At 38.4% G+C, this 19,886-nt stretch overlaps 1 protein-coding gene across 1 annotated transcript; it reads left to right on the top strand.

Moving 5' to 3' along the window:
• The first annotated feature begins 8,021 nt into the window (after nucleotides 1-8,021).
• LOC147278302 (wall-associated receptor kinase-like 14) lies at nucleotides 8,022-18,364 on the top strand. The gene is made up of 4 exons (XM_086251397.1): nucleotides 8,022-8,989; nucleotides 10,643-10,720; nucleotides 11,343-12,352; nucleotides 17,784-18,364. Exons 1-4 carry the CDS (start codon nucleotides 8,242-8,244, stop codon nucleotides 18,063-18,065), a joined length of 2,118 nt encoding a protein of 705 aa, XP_086107523.1. The 5' UTR covers nucleotides 8,022-8,241; the 3' UTR covers nucleotides 18,066-18,364.
• The last annotated feature ends 1,522 nt before the right edge of the window (nucleotides 18,365-19,886 follow it).

Below are 19,886 nucleotides of genomic sequence, written 5' to 3'. Positions count from 1 at the left end.
GACACAAATATAAATAATTGACACACAACAGAAACTATATATGTAAACTAAGCAACCATTTGGCCAAAAAAAACTAAGGAACCATATATATATATTTCTCCCAAGACATGATGATGGGCACACATGCACGTACATCGGTACATCGCTGATCGTTCTAAATTAATGTAGCTATATTTTGTGTTATGTTGGAAAAAACAGCAAGCTCAAGTTTGTGGAATAGGCTTCACCATGGTCCACCATTAGACTTTAATGGATTAATGGCTGTTGTTGATGCATGCATGTAAATGTATTGAGCCATTGACGTTTCATATATATTGAGCCAAGACTCTCTGACTTTGTTGGTCTTATTGTGCCGACCATAAAGTCTAAACAACAACTAACCATATCACTTACTATGAAATCAGTAAATCACATCCATGCAATATTTCCTAGCTTGTTGAATTGGAACGGCATCCTTGCTGCATATTTTAATTTATGTTCGTGCATATTAGATTTTGATTTTTGAAGATATACATGCATATAAGTGAAGCTCATTAGGAACCTTTAACGTCGCAGCCACTTTGCCCGAATTGTTAGGGCGCTCACACCCACCTTATAAAATCTAAAAGATAACCAAAGGAAATGGGATGTGTTTAAATGGAGAGAGTACTATTATATCGTCCCAAAAGTATGGGATATAAAATAAGAGGAGTTGCTGATCACCGGAAAGAAAAGGGAAATAAAGAAAAAACAAGCTAGCTAATAGCCTTTATTCCTTCTTATGCTTAATTCAAGTGTGTGACAATATATATAACATTGCAGCTGCGACTTTGCTCCATGATTGAAATATTTTTGGCAATAGCGTAAATGGTGGGATAAAGCAGAATATTATTTTACCAAGACAAAAACAAGTGGAAGCTGAAGATGAGGGAGGAAATACCCAGGAAAAAAAAACTTTTATTTTTGAGTAAATAACATGAAAAACTCTCACAATTAATTGATTATAAGATAGGTCTTGTGCATGCATTGATAATTCTATATCTTAAGCGTAAGACAGTTGACGAGTCTAATTACACACTTTTATTATATTATATATGTTGATTTTTCACCTACTTTAATTACTTGTGAACCACTATTAGGTCATCTGTGTGTATATAGTTATAGTATACCAATTACTGTCTCCTAATTATAAAATGGACATGGGATTACATATTATATAGCTCTAATGCATCTTATAATTAGTCGTATTCTCCAACATAGTGCATAAACTATATTTACCTAGTAAATTAAGGATTTTACAGTTAATCTTAAAGACTTATACTAACTCTTTACTTTACTAGTGAAAATGTTTTTTATTAGTCGGTGAGTGCTAGACCTAAACAAGTAAATAGATAGATATTATAAGTCGATCAATTGGTTTCTTGGCGTGTAGCTTTCTGAATGACACCTAATGATCGCAAACGCCCAAAAGAGCTTTTGAAGAGCAGTTTTCATGAAGCTGCCAATTGAATAATGTTAGCAAAGACCGTTGCTCCTTTTTCTCTCTATTTTCTGTTAGAGGCCGTTGCCGGTTGCTCAGCGGCAACGTTCAATGAACCGGTTCTTACCCAGAAGGGAAAGTGATTTGACCCGACCGATATAGGCCGTCACTGTGCTTGTGGAACCGCCACTTACATAGCGACAGGTGTGAGAGCGAATCCCAAGGTCGCCTTCCGAGACGCCACGTACACGGTTGCTGTTTTTCTGTCACTTTCCAAGGTTCTGTTGATTGTTTCGTGTCTAATTAGTGACCAATGGTTGGAAGCCACGTATATGCCACTTGTTCCAGGCATGACGCTATGAAGCATGGAGTGTGTAGATACATGCATTGCCAATTCTGCGAATGCAATTGTGGTAAAGTGTTCGATATTTCGATCGGTGAAGGGACGAGGGAATTAGTGATTAATATCTTCGGTTTTGTCTTCTTCTTCTTATTCTCTTTACAAAGTATTAGCCTTTTTAAGTAGCTACAAAAGCATACTTGTTTGGAAGTCACCAGGGTAATTAAATTACGTGATTTTATTTATATATGCAACACTGCATTGTAATTTTGTAAGCCACATACTAATTTGTACCTTAATTTTGAGTTTAATATTGTTGTAAATCTGCTATTGATAGTGCTACGCACGTATATGGAACAACATCAACATGGGTTTTTTTTTTGTACCTACTCTATCGATTTGCTACCCACCCATGATCAATATATATTGTTTGTCATTAATTATATGTCTCTATATAATATATACACAATAATTAATTCTACGCAATGGTGCATGTTTTATATAAATGTTAGAAATTAACAAAAAAAAAATCAGCTGGTAGTTGCTTAACCATAAAATATATCAGATAATTAAAATAGGGGGACTCAACAAAATGCTGGTGGGTGGGTGGTGATCATGATTAATTTCTTTAAACTCAGCTGGCCTGGAGACACTTGGCCTAGCCAGCTAAGTAGCTCCCAGTTCTCTTTTGATCTTGAATTAATGTTTATCATGATTCATGACTAAATTTTCAAATTTATTTTCTTTCAAATCTCAACCAAACTCAACATTTGAGAAGCACCGCCAAAATATCTTTTCCAAACAGTGAGGGTGAAACTTATCATGATCCGTATAGAAACAAAAGGGTTGTTCGATCTTTTCTCTTTTTCTTCTCTAAATTCTACAGAGTTCTGACACGTAATTTTCCTCATTTAAGAACCCATAATAATGGGTAACAATTACTAAGTCTTGGTTCATTATTTAATAATAGAAATTTGTGATCTCTAATATAAATGCATGGCTAGCTTTGTTTCTTACACTCAACTAGTAGAACTCACCTTTTTATGTAGGCAGGAGCAGGACACCTGGATGCGTAGATAAATATCTATCTGTTTTTTTTTTAATGGTGAACAAGTTTCTATCTGTTTCACATGCATAGACGAAGCCACACTAACTAAAAAAGAATTTTACTGTAAATGTCAAAAATATTATTATCTTCCGACACTTATGTATATAAACTTAACAAGATGAAAAAGTTGGGTAAAGCTTTATCTCTATATAAAATTGGTGAGATCGATTGATCCAACTTTATCTCTATACTATTATCCTCACTCACTTTTTTCGTAATATTTTTCCTTCTTTTTACTTTGACTGCAATGTCATGAATTCATAATGAGGTTTTTTCTTCTTGAAGTGGTTTGGAATAATGGGCCTATTTATTATCTTTTTTTTAAAGCCCTTTATATGATCCATATGATATCAAGTGTTGGGCCCTTTGACCTTTAAATAACATTTCAGTCCCTTGCCTTTAAAATGGGCCGGACCGTTTGTTTGAAGCCCACTCTCCGCTTTCAATGTCACGGGGAATCTCAGGCCCGAGCCCGATGTTTATAATCTGGACTCTGGAGGACTATTCTAAACGATCATCCAAACTGGCCTTACCCGATCCCCCTAGTTTGTAAGTTTTCCAAAGTAATTAAACCCTTTTTTTGGTAAGGAAGGGAAAAAAAATCAAAATTATATCCAATAGATATATTTAAATCTAATACAAAAGAGACCTACATGTGGAATCTAATCCTAAAAAAAAGTGATATGACATGGATAGAAGTATAGAACCCACTAAGAGCACCCCAATAAGGCAATAAAAATTAAGAATCACATGTTACTGTTGGTTTATGCTTCAAAGTTTAGTTAAAAGTTAATCAAATACGGTTGGAATTCAAATTCCAAACTCACGAAACTTGTACTAGTGCTGGAACCGTATAGTATTACTGCTCCTCCGTACGTAGCCTCTATTTTTAGTAACCGACTTTGTCAGACATACTGTACTGTACAGTCAGAGTGTCTGATATACCCTAGCTCCTTGAACCTCGCAACTCACCGACCTACCCAGAATCTTTGTCTCTTTTATAATTTATAATACTCCATGCACCAGGAATATCTCACCCTTTAAATCTACCTTCAGTGGTTGTTTCCCTTCCTACTTCACAGCCTCTTTTATTTTAGTTACCTATCTAGAATTAACACATTAATCCTTCACAATGTTTTCCTCATCCTCCTCCTCTTCTATGGTGCCGAAGACCACCCTATCCTCTGTAGCAGAAGCTGTGAACCTGAAATTGAAGGAAGAAGAGCAAGAAGACCCAGCAGAAGAAATCCAAAACCATATGATCAGCAGCCATGTGTATATAAAGCCCACTCACACCTCCCAAACCCTAGATAAAGATCAGGTTCTGCGGCGTATCCGCCAACGTAAGCGCGCCAACAAAGTTCGAACCGCTCTTCAAGCCTTTCTCACCTCCCCCTTCTCCTCCAACTCATCGGACCACCACCAAAAGAGGTGGGTCGATGATGCCTTTGCTGCTCCCTAAGCCTACCCTCCATCAAATCTATATCACCCTGTCTTAATTTGTAGTAGTTTTTTTTTTTTTTTTGGGTGGGGGTGTTCAGAAATGCGTTAATGCTTTTGTAAATATGTTTAAAATCTATATTTGCACGTAGACTGGATTATCTGGTATATTGTGTAAATTTATCTGTCTGAAGAAGAAATTTGTACATTATTTTCGAATAATATTGTTCTACTACATGAGTTTTTAGCATTTTTTCGTATTAATTACTTTATGGTTATGAAATTATGGATGATTTGGTCCAAAAACATTCAGTTTGTGTTTCAGGCCCCAAAACATTAGGCTTGGGTTGGGCTACTGTCAACTTCCGCATCCAGAGATGGCCTTGGGCCTAGCCTTTTGTATTTGGTTTTTTAATTTTTCCAAAAAGAGGAATCATTTGCGGCAGAAAAAAATAATTAGGAAAAAAAAAGCCCGGAGTGTGGGAAGAGTTAAACAAGTGGCCCTATATTCCATCACATTGTTATGGATAATTGGATATGAACCATCCTTGTATTTTCTTATTTTAGTGTAATTCGTTGGTGGAATCCATTGACTTCTATATGAAGAACGTGCAGAATTGCTTCCCTAATCCAATTGCAAGAATCACGAATCTATGAGGCAGTAACTAAAATTGGTACTTTAACGTACTTAGTCACTTCTTTCAACTTTCTCTAATTTTTAAGGAAATTAACATTAACAGATTAGTGGAGGTCTTGAGAGTACTTGCATCACGTACCACTCAAGTTGTCAAAGCCTCTTTAAGAGTCAAGATGATGTTTCTCAATGTTAGGCAACCACGTACTAGCTCACAAGCTTTAAGTTATAGTAAAAAAAATGTATATTAAGTTAATACCCTTTCTCACATAGAATCCTAACATGTATATGGAGAGCAAACATATACTAATAACAGAATTAGGTCATGGAGAATTCAAACTCTAGATCTCTTCTAATACCATGTTACCAACATGTCCCAAAATATTAAGTTATTAGAACTACCCAGCAACGAATTTTAATGATCGGAATCGTCCATATTTTAGAACATCATTCAAATATCACTTTTGCAAAAAATCAGTTAAATCAGAAACTGTTTAGCCAGTGTATTACTGTTAACATCATTTCTACCTTATCTGACGAATTGTATTTGTCTGCAAAGTTTGGAGAACCAAACAATTATCGATTTAGCTGATTTTTTATAGGGACGACCCTCAAGGATGGACCTAAAAATGGATTGTCCCGATCATTGAATTCCTCGCTTTGTGGTGAGCGGAGAATTCCCAGCTCTATGGTGAGCGAGTGATCATTTCTGTATATATATATATATCAAATTGTGAGTCTGTAAAACTTTATTTAAAACATTATAAGAAAAGAAAAATAGGCATTTTACATTTTGTATAGTATTTTTGCATCATCATCATCATACTGAAACTCAGAGACGTTTGCTATAGCTAATGCTTGCTTCATCGATCCGGATCGAGGGCCTTGTAGTGAGGTGATTCAAACCTGCCCTAATCCTTTTTGTCTATTTTATTTATCTAATAGTTAGGATGATGATTCTTCTGCATACCTAATCGATTACGAATTTACTGTAATTAATTCCAATACTTTTTTTATTTATTCATCGCCAAAATTGATATATTTTGTTTTTTGCGCTTTTCAAAGTTTTCTGAGTGCCCCACTCCTATCTATTTTATTTTCTCAGATGGGCAGTCCCTGTTGAAATTACCATGGCTGCTAGAAGATTATATTTCTTTATTCCTTCCTTCTAATTTTAGGGATTTGATAGTAGGTGTGTTTATTTTAATTGCTGTTAATTAATTTAGAATTATCTAACACAATTATTGGAGCAGATATTCTATTTTCCTTGTATACTATATAGTCTTCTCCACATAAACCGGTACAACTTGTAAACAGTGAACACCGACAAATACAGGGATAATTTCATTGAGTGTGGTATTATTGTTCTTTTTTTATGAGAATTTGTTTCAACACTAATATTTTGTCGTTATTTTTTTCTCTTTTCTCTTTGTTTTTCTGTTTTTTCAAAATGTTTTCTGTAAACGAGACAATAGTTCCTATATTTGGTTGGGTGCCTGTATATTTCAAGCTTTCGCCTACTCGACATACATTAATTGCCACTAATTTCTTTATTACTGTTATTCTCGTGGTCTAGACTCTAGTATTTGAAATCACAAGATATAAATATAAAAAAATGTGAGTGTTCTAGAAATCGATAATGAAGAAAATGTGAGGTTTCTAGAAGCTGATTGTGACAAGTTAAATATTAGGAATAAACAAGAATGCTGAGAGCTACCCAAAATCAATAATTGTTGTTGAATCGATTATTTTTCTCCTTGCTTTATTTATCTTTTTTTTTTTTTTTGTATTTACAAAATTTTACTGCCAAGTGATGGGGAAAAAAAAAGCTTTAATTTTTTTTTTTTGTTATTTTTTTTTTTCAATTTAAGCAAGCATTTAAGTCAAGGCAGACAGTCGACCAAGGTGATGAGTCCAATTGCGTGTGCAATATAAATGATACGGTGCTGTACGTGTAGAATATTACAAATTGGCCAACGTACAAATATAATAGTGTACATGTAATGCTTAAGATCACGGGGAATTTGTTACGTTGTTCAATCTTCAAAGGTGAAGGCCCCACCCACATTCACACCCAATCCCTATCACATTATTTTTTTTGTCCAGTTACCTCTATCATATTCATTCCACTAAATTTGATGATCATGAAAACCAAGATCTATTGGCCACAAAAAGAAAAACAATCATAGCCGCTGAGAACCATGTAAAAAAATTCAGCAAATTGATTGACTTTAATTATGCCATTTTATATTTATATATTTATTTTTGGTTTCTTGGATTAAATATGCCAAAGGCCGAGGTGATTAAATAAATTATTTATCAGGCTCCCGTAATTGTAAGGATTTTTATTAAAAAAATTTGAAATGAAATTAAAAGAAAAATAGAAAAACCCAGCAAAGTTAATTTGCATATTAATTAGAAAAATAGAAAGCTCAAGCAGCCAAGCTGTCACAATTGCCCAATTCGACAGGAAATAAATTCAAGCGCTTTGACTTCTTTGATCTTCCTAATTTTTGCCATACGGGCCAGAAATTTCATTGTACAAAAATACATTTATAGAGGATGCATCAGTCAAAAGAAAAGGCGCGTGGCACGTAATTTTCATTGACTTTTGGAACATAAAGAAAAATAAAATCTTGAGGTTGAAAAATACAGAAAAATAAATTTTTAGGTGTTGTATATTTCTGAAGTTTAAAAATCCGTGTAGTCAAATCTTTGTTCTATAGTGTAATTTTCATTATTATCATCATACAAAAAACCCTGATATGGAAACAATACTCATGCCCAACTTTACGAGCGTGATTTCTAACTTTTCATTTTAGTCGTCGTATAACAAAATTAATCAACTCTAATCCCACCTTGTTCTCGTGTCTCCAACCAAATTAAAGTTCAATGTTGAAAGGAAAAGTTTTGTCATCTTAGGATAAAATATATAGTAACGCCAATTTTATACAAAGAAGACACAGACTGGTGTCACAGACAAGACTCCTCTCTAGTGTGGAAAGAGGAAACTCCCTCCTCTCTCTCTCTCTCTCTCTGTTTTTCTCTCTGTACATTTTATTGGTTCCTATCCTCTCCAATATCCATTTCAATCAATATCAAAGCTGTTGAAGAACCAAAGCAATCACTCCCAAAAGTCACTAAATTAAGAAATTGTGTCACTTTAGTTTTTTTGACACTTTACTTGCTATGAATTTGATGCATTTAAACACTTGAGTCCCATAATTCTTGTTTTTCTTGAAAGCCAGTACTTGAATTCCATGACAATTCTTGCCCTCATAACAATTGTTCTTCTTCTTCTTCCAAGACTGGTGATCACAAGCCATGCATCAACCCACTGCAACCGGTCATGTCCAAGCCAGGAAAACGAACCCGTCAAATACCCATTCGGATTCTCCGACGGCTGCGAAATCCGCCTCAACTGCACCGCACACGGCGACACCGCACACGTTGGCATCTTCATTGGAGAGTTTCCAGTTCAGTCCCTAAACCCCGACAGCATCCGAATCACCCTTCAAAGCCAATGCAAACGTCCCTTGCAGAGCCTACACCAGTTGTATAGCCCCAACTTCGCCCCCTCCAAGCGAAACGCAATTCTCCTCCAAAACTGCACCAACGAACCCGCCTCCAGCAGCTGCGAGATTCCCAACATCCACGTCCAGGCGCGCTTCGACGCGCCGCCAAACTGCAGCGACAACAGCAGCCTCAGCTGCTACGCCGAAAGTAATAAGGCGATTGAGTTTCTCGATTTCGAGACCGTTAAGCACAAGGACTGTAACTACTTTTTGTCGTCGATATCGGCGCCGGTGTCAAACACCACGGGGGTGCCGGTGATGCTGGAGGTTGAGGTGGTGGAGTTGGGGTGGTGGCTTGAAGGGCCGTGCAACTGTGATACGAACGCCAATTGTACACTGGTTTTGTCACCCAAAGGGAGTCAGGGGTACAGGTGTAAGTGCAACCAAGGCTTCGACGGAGATGGGTATAAGTCCAGCTTGGGCTGCCGGAAAGGTTAGTTCTTCAGCCGGAATGCTTCATTATTGCCTAATTAATTATCAATTATACTTAATTATAGGTGCTACGAATAAAATTATTTAAACAATCTTAACGGATGATGTGGTAAACCTTTTTTCTAAAAAAAATATTAGACTCGTCAATTAAGACGACGGTGGAAATAACAGCATCCGTTTTTAATTAACTCACTCAATATATCTTTGAAATTATAGACCAAGATATAAAAAGTTTATTTGCTTAGATACAAAATTGTTTTCAATGAGATATTATTAGGAGCCTAGCTAGGAACACAGCCTGAAAAACAAGCATGTCAAATTTTTATATTTCCTTTTGTCCGTATCAATTTTGGACGACAAATTTTTTATTTATATTATTTGCTTTAGCAGCCAGATACGGAATGCGTAGAATATGGTTTTGAGTTAGGGAAATTTCCCCATTTATCATACCAAAATTGCGCATGTAACGAACTGGGCCCTGACAATGGGCCCAATAAAATGCAATTGTGATCGTTAACATCATGGCAACTCAAATTGTGGGGTCGGTCCATCATTATGGGGTCAACTTAGCCCACAGCAGTCAATGGTTTCCTTTTTAAATTTAGGAGCTTTTCTTTTTCTCTGTATTTTTTTTATCCTATTTGTCTCGTATGAGAAAAAGAAAGAGAAAGGAAGGAATGAAGGATAGATAATCTTACCTAATATACATGAGTCATTGAGTTAGATGGAGTTTAGGCATCTTTTGGCAATTGCGTAGAGAAGTGTAATTGTCCAAATGATATGTTTAATTAAGTATTGCCATCAACTTGGCACAAAAATACGAAAAGGCCACGGAGGCCTCTAGCCCAGAGTCAGTAGGCGATTTTGACCATTGATTTCAAATTTGTAGTGTGACCAACGTCATTGAGGTTAGTTAAATTTTGTCAAACTTGAAGAAAATGTAGATCTTGAATTAGGCATCAATTGTTTGACCAAAAAAAAAGAAAAAGAATTAGGCATCAATTGTTAAGAACAATGAATAAAAATTGTATGCCTTGTACTTGGACGTAAAGGTTCTTATTTAGGATAAGTCTATACAAAGTTCAATTTAAACTTTTCATTTTGCACAAAATAGTGAAATACCCAATCCCTTAAATTACTCAATCATTCAGGCCAAAACAACTAAAAATTTAAAATATACTCAATCATGAACGAGAATCACTTAAACATATACATTTCTCATTGATTGATCCATCACTATAATTTCTCTCCTTGATTAGATTCCTCTTGATTGGGCTTTGATTAGATGTATTTTATAATATTGCCTTGTATAGATCCATTGTAATATTCTTTGTAACAATTGTATAAATATGGCAGGAAGAAATCTAGCCACGGCATGATTTTTGTTCTGAAAATAATTATACCGAAAAGTATTTTTGTTTAAGACTAAAATAATAGCTACTTTTTTTAATTAAAAGATAGGTGTGAATGTGTGATGATCATTTTTATGCATCAAGTTGACTGTAATATATAGCTAGTGTTGTGGATATTGACTCGTATTAATTCTTGATTGAGAGACGCTCAAAGGTTACATCCATATATTTCAGAATGTTATATTGTACTGTGAATGTGAAATCCTAGTCTTAATGTTATATGACTTGTGTTTTGTAAACAGCCCAATCGGCGTGCAACGCTTCAAAATACATGTCTGGGCAATGTGGAAAAACTGCCAGAGTCATCGTTTTGGTTGGAGGTAATTTATTAACTCCTCTTGGAACTAATTAATTAATGGAAAACAGTACATATATAAAAATTTGCTTCTCCACCACTACTTTTGTTGTTGACAACTTCAACTAAAGGAACTCAGATTTGGATACATTGTACTGTTTGAATTTTGATGGGTTACGACTTTCTGAAGTTTTTGTACAATGGGTAGTTGATTAGTGAAACAACCCAAAATATAATGTACAAATTCAAGAACCAAAGCTAGCTTAAGAGTGATGCAAAGTAGAGTTTCAAAATATTAATTGTTCAAGGAAATCTCAAGTGGAACTAATCTTTCAATGTACCTGCACAATATATATACCATTGGGGAGCTCACAAACACACACAAATGAGTTTGTATGATGTTAGTACTAGCTAGGTCTCATTTCGTATACCAAACTGTATGTGTATATGCCCAACTGAGGCAATGAATTAGACACAACTTCCATGCCTCATTCAACCAATCTTCATCGCCAAAAAAAACTGCATATCAGTTCTGTTAGCATTGATGCCCCATCTATGAGCTAGCAGCAATATTGTATAATGATTTAAAACATGAGTTTTTTCACAACTATAAATTTGTTCTTAATCTGGGAATCTCCTTTTGTCAGGCATTTTTCTTGGAGCTTCTCTAATGGTCAGTCTGGGTTTAATATTCTGTTTCATTCGGCGGCAATCCAAAATGAAAATTAGACACTTCACTAGACGCCGTCTAACTGAAGCTACAGGCAACTGCAAAATTAACATCTATCCCTACAAAGAAATCGAGAAAGCCACAGATGGCTTCTCAGAGAAACAAAGGCTGGGGACTGGAGCCTTTGGAACTGTTTATGCAGCAAAACTCCACGATATTTGTGAATGGGTTGCCATAAAAAGAATCAAACATAGAGACAGTGAGAGCATTGAGCAAGTCATGAATGAGATCAAACTCATATCCTCTGTAAGGCACACGAATCTAGTCCGCCTATTGGGTTGCTCCATAGAACATGGTGAACAGATTCTTGTGTATGAGTTCATGCCTAATGGAACATTATGTCAACATTTACAAAGGGAGAGAGGTGATGGGCTTGCTTGGCCAACACGCCTCACCATTGCCACTGAAACTGCTCAAGCAATAGCCCACCTCCACTCTGCTGTTAAGCCCCCAATATATCATAGAGACATCAAGTCAAGCAACATTCTTTTGGATTTCAACTTCAAGGCCAAAGTTGCAGATTTTGGTCTCTCAAGGCTTGGCATGGCCGAATCGTCCCACATTTCAACAGCTCCGCAGGGGACTCCGGGTTATCTTGATCCTCAGTACCATCAGAACTTTCATCTTTCAGATAAGAGCGATGTATATAGCTTTGGTGTTGTACTTGTTGAGATCATAACAGGATTGAAAGCAGTGGACTTTAGTCGGCCCCAAAATGAAGTGAATTTGGCTGCTCTAGCCACTGACAGAATTGGAAAGGGGTGTTTAGATGAGATCATAGATCCATTCCTCTTGCCCCATATGGATTCTTGGACCCTCTCATCAGTGCATAAGGTATCCGAATTGGCATTTAGATGTCTAGCATTTCACAGAGACATGAGACCTTCAATGACAGAAGTGGCAGCTGAGTTAGAGCTATCAAACAATGTGTTTAGGGTTTAATAATTTCAGCATATTTCATTAATCATATAAAAGAGGTATTTATACCTGTACAAGTGAGGGTCTAAATAGCAAATACATCTATTCCTATAATTACAAGAAAACCCATATAAATTAGGAATTTAACACTCCCCCTCAAGTTGGTGCATAAACATCACACATGCCCAACTTGATAAGTGAACAATCAAATATCCTACTCGACACAGCCTTGGTAAGAACATCTGCCAGCTGGTCTTCAGATTTCACAAAAGGGAAATCAACAATCTTAGCCTCTAATTTCTCCTTAATGAAATGACGATCAATTTCCACATGCTTCGTACGATCGTGTTGAACCGGATTATGAGCAATCTCAATCGCAGATTTATTATCACAAAATAACTTCATAGCGACCTTGGGTTTATACCCCAAATCTATCAACAACCTTCTCAGCCATAGGAGCTCACAAATACCATTTGCCATACCTCGATACTCCGCTTCTGCACTGGATCTAGACACCACCTGTTGTTTCTTACTTCGCCAAGTAACTAAATTACCACCAACAAAGGTGAAATACCCAGCTGTAGACCTTCTATCATCTGCTGATCCTGCCCAATCAGCATCTGTAAATCCAATAACATCCAAATGATCATGTTTACTAAATAACAACCCTTTACCTGGTGCGGATTTCAGATACCTCAAGATACGCTCAACTCCATCCATATGTAACTTTCGTGGGTCATGCATGAACTGACTCACCACATTAACAGCATAGGCAATGTCCGGTCGAGTGTGAGCTAGATAAATTAATCTCCCCACAAGTCTCTGATATCTTCCTCTGTCAGTCGGAGCAGAATTGTAGCTTTCAAACAACTTATGGTTCTGCTCAATAGGAGTTGCAGCAGGCTTACAAGCAAGCATACCTGTTTCTGTTAAGAGATCAAGAACATACTTCCTCTGGGACAAAAAAATACCATGTGAAGATCTCGCTACTTCAATCCCAAGGAAATACTTCAGGTTACCTAATTCTTTCATCTCAAACTCAGAAGCCAGGTACGTTTGTAGCGAGGCCATCTCCTCCTGATCATCTCCTGTCAAAACCATATCATCCACATATATAATGAGTACAGTACGCTTGTTACCTCTTCGTTTAATGAATAGTGTATGGTCTGAATTACTTTGTTTATAGCCTGCAGCCTTCATAGACTTGGAGAACCGTCCAAACCAGGCTCTTGGTGATTGCTTCAGGCCATACAATGCCTTTCTTAGTCTGCACACCATACCAGACTGTTCTAGTTCAGGAATTCCAGGAGGAGGATCCATATAGACCTCTTCTTCAAGATCGCCATGCAAGAATGCATTCTTGACATCAAACTGAAGAAGAGGCCACTCCAGATTAACCGCTAGAGACAGCAACACCCTCACAGTATTCAGCTTTGCTACTGGAGCAAATGTCTCCTGATAGTCAACTCCATAAGACTGAGTGTACCCCTTGGCAACCAAACGAGCTTTATACCTCTCTATGGAACCATCAGCTCTATGTTTAACCGCATAGACCCATCTGCATCCCACAGGTTTCTTCCCTTTAGGTAACTGAACCAACTCCCAAGTTCTATTTTTCATCAATGCCTCCATTTCTTCTGCCATTGCCTTAGTCCATCTTGAATCTGCTAAAGCATCCTGCAAATTTCTTGGGACAGATACAGAAGATAATTGATGCACAAATGACTTATATGACTCGGATAGCCTATGCGAAGACATATGACTATTTATAGAGTATTTGGCTTTGGCGTTAGGATCTGGTTCATAAGATGTAGGTGGAATACCTCGGGTTGACCTATGTGGAAGCTTATACCTAGAGGTGTCAGGCTCAGACTCAGATTGGATACTCAAATCATCAGAAAAAGAAGGGGAAATAGGATGTACCTCATGAGACATCTCTGGAGAAGATTGTATCAGTGGTGAAGTATGAGGACTGAGAGTTGTACTATCATCAAACAAACCTCCAACCACTGAGGAGTCAGAACGATCACTGCTGTCACACTGCACCACCGAGTCTGTAGGTAAGCAGGATTGATCTACCAGAGGAGGTATGTCACCCACCGTACCCACTGAGCGCTCGATACTACCTTGCTCGTCCTTTTCTTCCTGTAACCTGAAAACATTGAAAAACTCCATATCTATGGCATTCGACCCTTCACCAACGTTCTCCCCCTGAAGGGAAGATGCAGAAGACTCATAAAAAAAATGTTCCTCATGAAATGTAACATCCATAGATACATAGAACCGTCGAGACGGAGGATGATAGCACTTGTATCCTTTAGTAGCACGACCATAACCAACAAATACACATTTCAAAGCTCGGGGCTCCAATTTGGTACGTTGATGCCCATGTAAATGGACATACACAACGCAGCCAAACACTCGAGGTTCCAAATGCAAAATAGACGGAAGCTCACAGGAAGCAGCAAGGACATCCAATGGGCGCCGAAAATCGAGAACACTAGATGGAGTGCGGTTAATTAAGTACACGGCTGAGCTAAGGGCATCACCCCATAAGAAAGTCGGTACCCGACCGCCAATCAACAATGATCGAGCAACCTCTAATAAGTGTCTATTCTTCCGTTCAGCCACCCCATTCTGTTGGGGAGAATAAGAACAAGATGTTTGATGGATAATGCCATGTAAACCAAAGTAATCTGTCAATCCTTTGTTAACATATTCGCCGCCATTATCAGAGCGGAGAATACGAATCGAATGATTGAACTGAGTTCTCACCATCTTATGAAACAATTGGAATACTCCACATACATCACTTTTATTATGAAGAAAATAAACCCAGGTCATACGCGTGCAATCATCGATGAATGTGACAAACCATCGAACACCATTACAAGTAGAAAGAGGGGCAGGTCCCCAAACATCAGAGTGAACCAAACCAAAAGGAATTCCACATTTATTATCATTAGAAGAAAACACTATTCGGTGACTCTTAGCCAACACACAAGTTTCACATTGGAAATCCTGGAAATTACAACCACGAAACAATGAGGGAAATAACCGCCTTAGATAACTAAATGAAGGATGACCCAACCGCTGATGCCAGAGCCAGATCTTCTTCTTATTTGCAACTAACTGAGTACCACTAACATGATGAGCCTGACTGACACCATCCAGACCCAAAGTATCACCATCCAGATAGTACAAGTCCCCATCTCTTCTACCACTGCCAATCCTCTCCTTGGTATGAATATCCTGAAAAATACAGTGAGTAGGAAAGAAAACAACAACGCAACCACGAGAAGCAGTGAGTTGACTAACAGACAATAAATTGCAGTTTAAGGACGGAACAAACAAGGTATTAAACAAGGTAAGAGACGAAACAGACACAGTGCCAATGCCAAGGACTGGAGAAGACACACCATTGGCATTAGTGATGAATGGTTTGGGACTACTAGATGACAAGGATTGGAATGCATATCTATCACAAGTCATATGATCGGTGGCACCTGTGTCAATTATCCATGTATTTGTACAAGAATTAGCAGGAGTACGCAAAGCACAATAAGATATACCTGACTTAGCAGCAAAAACAGAAGTATTGACCAAATTTCCCTTAGGAGCCGGTTGGGTAGCCTTAAAAGGAGAGTCCCCTGGAGATGCCTTCATGCCTTTCGGATGCCATTCCGGATACCCATGAAGTTGAAAACACTTCTCCACCACATGATTGGTACCATTACAATGAGTACATTTCCGAGTCTCATTCTTTCTAGAACCGAACCGGTTACCACTCGAGGGTCTGGCCACCATGGCCATACTAGTATTAGTAGGACCACCAAGCATGACATCCTGGCGATTAGCTTCAGCACACACTATAGCATAAGCAGTACGAAGATCAGGCAGAGGAGAGGTAGCAAGAATCCTTCCTCTAACACTATCCAAATGCGAATCAAGCCCAGCCAGAAAAACATATAGCCGATTAGCACTAACAATATCATTATACAACCCAATATCTCGCGAACATTCCATAGGACAAGGTTGAATTGCATCCACCTCCTGCCAAAGTTTCTGCAATATACCATAATATTCAATAATAGTTCGACCATTTTGACGAGTGGAAATAACCTGACAATGGAGTGAATAAGCCTTGGAACCATCCTGACTCACAGAATACTGCCTCTTGAGAGCGTCCCATATCTCCTTGGCTGTCGCCATACGAATAAACAATGAACGCACATCTTTGGTCATTGCATCCAAGAGCCAAGACTTAACCATGCAATTTTCATCTTCCCAGGCCTCAAATTCAGGTGAATCACGATCCGTAGGCATAGGATGTGAACCTGAAACTAAACCCCAGCGCTTCCGGCCTCGGATCTTATTCTGTGCATTTAAAGCCCACTCACCATAATTTGTGCCATCAAGCTTTTCTGGTGTGATTACTGAGTCATTAAAAGTAACCGGAGGAAGTGTAGGGGGTGTACTCAATTCAGACTTCTTGCCATCAGTCTTGGAAGAGTCGGCCATGATACCCAAAAAAACAAAAAAACTTAGACCAAGAAACGGATTTGTAGCAGCGGAACAAGTCAGAGAGCAGGTGTCACGCAGCAGCACAAAGCACACAAAGCAGGTGTCAATTCATCCCAGCAGCCACACCATGTAGCCACACCATGTCACGCAGGATGCTGAAGGACCAGTTAGTGCTGCAAGTAGGAAGATTGACACGCAGCAACAAGGATCGGCGTCAGGAAAAAACGGCGGCGCAGCAAAAGAGACCGGCGGCGCAGCAAGGGAAGAGGAACGGCGTTCCTGGATGGCAGCGGCGGCGTCGTCGTCGTCTGGGCAGTGCGTCGTCGTCGCGGCGCAGCAAGGGAAGAGGAACGGCGTCTGGGCAGCGTCTGGGCAGCGGCGTTGCACACAGGAACGGCGTCTGGGCAGCGCCTGGGCAGCGGCGTTGCACACAGGAAGTCGGCGTCGTCTCTGCACACGTCGTCACCCTCTGGATGCAAGCAGAACGACGGCCGGCGACAGCAACGGCGGGCAGCAGCGGCGGCGTCGTCGTCGTCTGGGCAGCAGCCGGCAGCAGCGTCGTCAACCTGGGCTGATCAACCTCTGCGTCGTCTCAGCAGTGGCGGGCAGAAAAACACGTAAGACCAAAAAATAATCCCAGCACCCAGCAACAATTCAACTAACTGGGCACGCAAGGAGCAATAAAACAGATCAAGATCAACCCTAACACACCACCAAAAACCTAAATCTGATGAATAGGAGTTTGGGTGGCTCTGATACCATATCAAACAATGTGTTTAGGGTTTAATAATTTCAGCATATTTCATTAATCATATAAAAGAGGTATTTATACCTGTACAAGTGAGGGTCTAAATAGCAAATACATCTATTCCTATAATTACAAGAAAACCCATATAAATTAGGAATTTAACAAGAGCAAACCAAGCTAAGTAGATGGGCATCTTTTGAAGAAAACACTTACACAGCTTCATCAGAGGTTTCCTCTTTCGGTTCTTCATCTAGTGTGAGTGATCAAAAGCCTCTGAATATCAGTAAGTGCCAAACAGAGAGAAGTATCTTTGTGCTGCAGACTGGAGCTGGCAGCTTCAATTCAAAAGAAAAGTTGAAGGATGATTCACCAGTTTGTGTCCAAGACCCATGGTTGAGTGAACAGAGCTCACCTTCATCAAACAGTTTGCTAAGTAATGCAATTCTGTGATGACCTCGAGGTGATTTTCTTTATTGGGTGCTTGAATAAATTAGCTACATATCATAATGTTAATACTTAATACCATCAAGCTAGTTTAGCATTACAGCAGATTTGTCCCTTCCTCATCATTGTTCATTATATTCTCATAACCACAAAGCTTGTGGGTAAAACAAAATCTTGGTTTTCATATATGGTCTTTTTGGTAATTTTTAGTTAAGAAACTACACAGAGTACAAAGCTGTTGGCTCTTTGGTGATGGTTCTGAGATTGATAGTTTGATACATTATATAGATGCTTCTCTTTTTTGATGTCTTCTTTTTGTCAAGGCAAAATTATTCACTTTGAGTGCAATATCAGTTTGCCACATTAACTTTGTTGGGCAAGTGAATAATTTCCAAGCATGGTATGTGGAACTGATGATCAGAACAAGTAGGCCATGTCAAAAGGACTCAAAAATTTAAAAATTACATAATTTCTCAAACAATAAGCAAGTGGTCCTGTTTTCTTCTTTTGTGGCCGGGTCACCAAAAAATGAAAAGATTTTTTAATGATGTTAATATAGGCTTTGAGGATTGGCTTATGCTGAACCTCTCTACTAAGGATCTTATTCATGATGGGCTTGCTTGGAATATTATTTTCTGCTATGGTTGTTGGTATCTTTGGAACTGGCATAATAAGGATCTCTTTGAATCTATTTTTCTTTTCCAACTAATCCTCATGGTACTATTATCTCTATGGTCAAGGAATGGATTGATGTCCAGTCTCATGGTAAGTCCTTGAAAGTTAGAACTTCTATCCCTATGTCTTGGCTTCCTCCAGCTGAGAATTGGGTCAAGCTGAATGTTGATGGTAGTAGGATTGAGCCTCATGGTTGCATCAGTGCTGGTGGCCTTCTTAGAGACTCTAATGGTCAGTGGCTTGCTGGATTTGCTGGGAATCTTGGTAGGGGTGAGGTGCTCACTGCTGAGCTTTGGGGTCTCTATCATGGTTTATGCCTGGCCTGGGATAAAGGGGTTAGACTGCTGCTTGTGGAGATGGATTCTAGTTGTGCTGTCAACCTTGTTCTACAGGCTTCCACTATTCATCATCCCTTGGCTACTTTGGTGGATACTTGTCACTGCTTACTGAAAAGAGATTGGGTCTGCAAGATCTCTCATGTCTTTAGAGAGAAGAACTGTACTGCTGATAAATTGGCTCAATTGGGCCATGGTCTTGATCTTGGCATTGTGGAATTTTCCCAGCCTCCCTTGGAGTGTTCTACTTGCCTCTTTGAAGATTTTTTGGGTGTCTGTAAATCTCGTTTGGTTGATGCCTAGTTTTGTTGTTTGGGGTCTTTGACCCCCCAGTTAACCAAAAAAAAAAAAATGAAAAGATTCAAAATGTATACAAAAATGGATGTGGTTCTGCACATGAAGGAACTGGCTAGTGTTATTTTAAATACTGATTTCAGCAATATTATTAAAAAAAATATTGAAAAAATGAAAGTACATTCATGAACCTGATTTTGTAGACTTAATGTACTAAACTAATTAACAAATCAACTTGGATAAAGATGATAATATAAAATTTTACCCTTGTTCTTGAACCGTCAACTTATGCCTGCCTGCGGTTGGTTTACAGCAACAAATATTCGTGGAGGTCATTTTATCATAATAATGCATTGTACTATACAATCCTTTTATATGGCAATGAGCATCACTGATGGATTAGGCAAATGATGGAGCACGCTTTATTTGTAGCGACATGTCGGATTTGATCAAAGAGAAAATCATGTTATATTTAATCCAATGTCAAATTAGAGTAATTGGGTCACACTTATTATTCAACTAA

Source organism: Dryas octopetala, chromosome 7, assembly GCF_963921425.1.
Source record: "Dryas octopetala chromosome 7, drDryOcto1.1, whole genome shotgun sequence".
Lineage (NCBI taxonomy): Eukaryota > Viridiplantae > Streptophyta > Magnoliopsida > Rosales > Rosaceae > Dryas > Dryas octopetala.
This window is presented reverse-complemented; position numbering and strand designations above follow the sequence as displayed.

Excerpts from the sequence above, each read along its gene's own strand:
- LOC147278302 (XM_086251397.1), top strand. The coding sequence starts at position 8,242 with ATGACAATTCTTGCCCTCATAACAATTGTTCTTCTTCTTCTTCCAAGA. Across the intron at positions 8,990-10,642 it reads CAGCTTGGGCTGCCGGAAAG|CCCAATCGGCGTGCAACGCT; the intron begins GTTAGTTCTTCA and ends TTTTGTAAACAG. Across the intron at positions 10,721-11,342 it reads AGTCATCGTTTTGGTTGGAG|GCATTTTTCTTGGAGCTTCT; the intron begins GTAATTTATTAA and ends TCCTTTTGTCAG.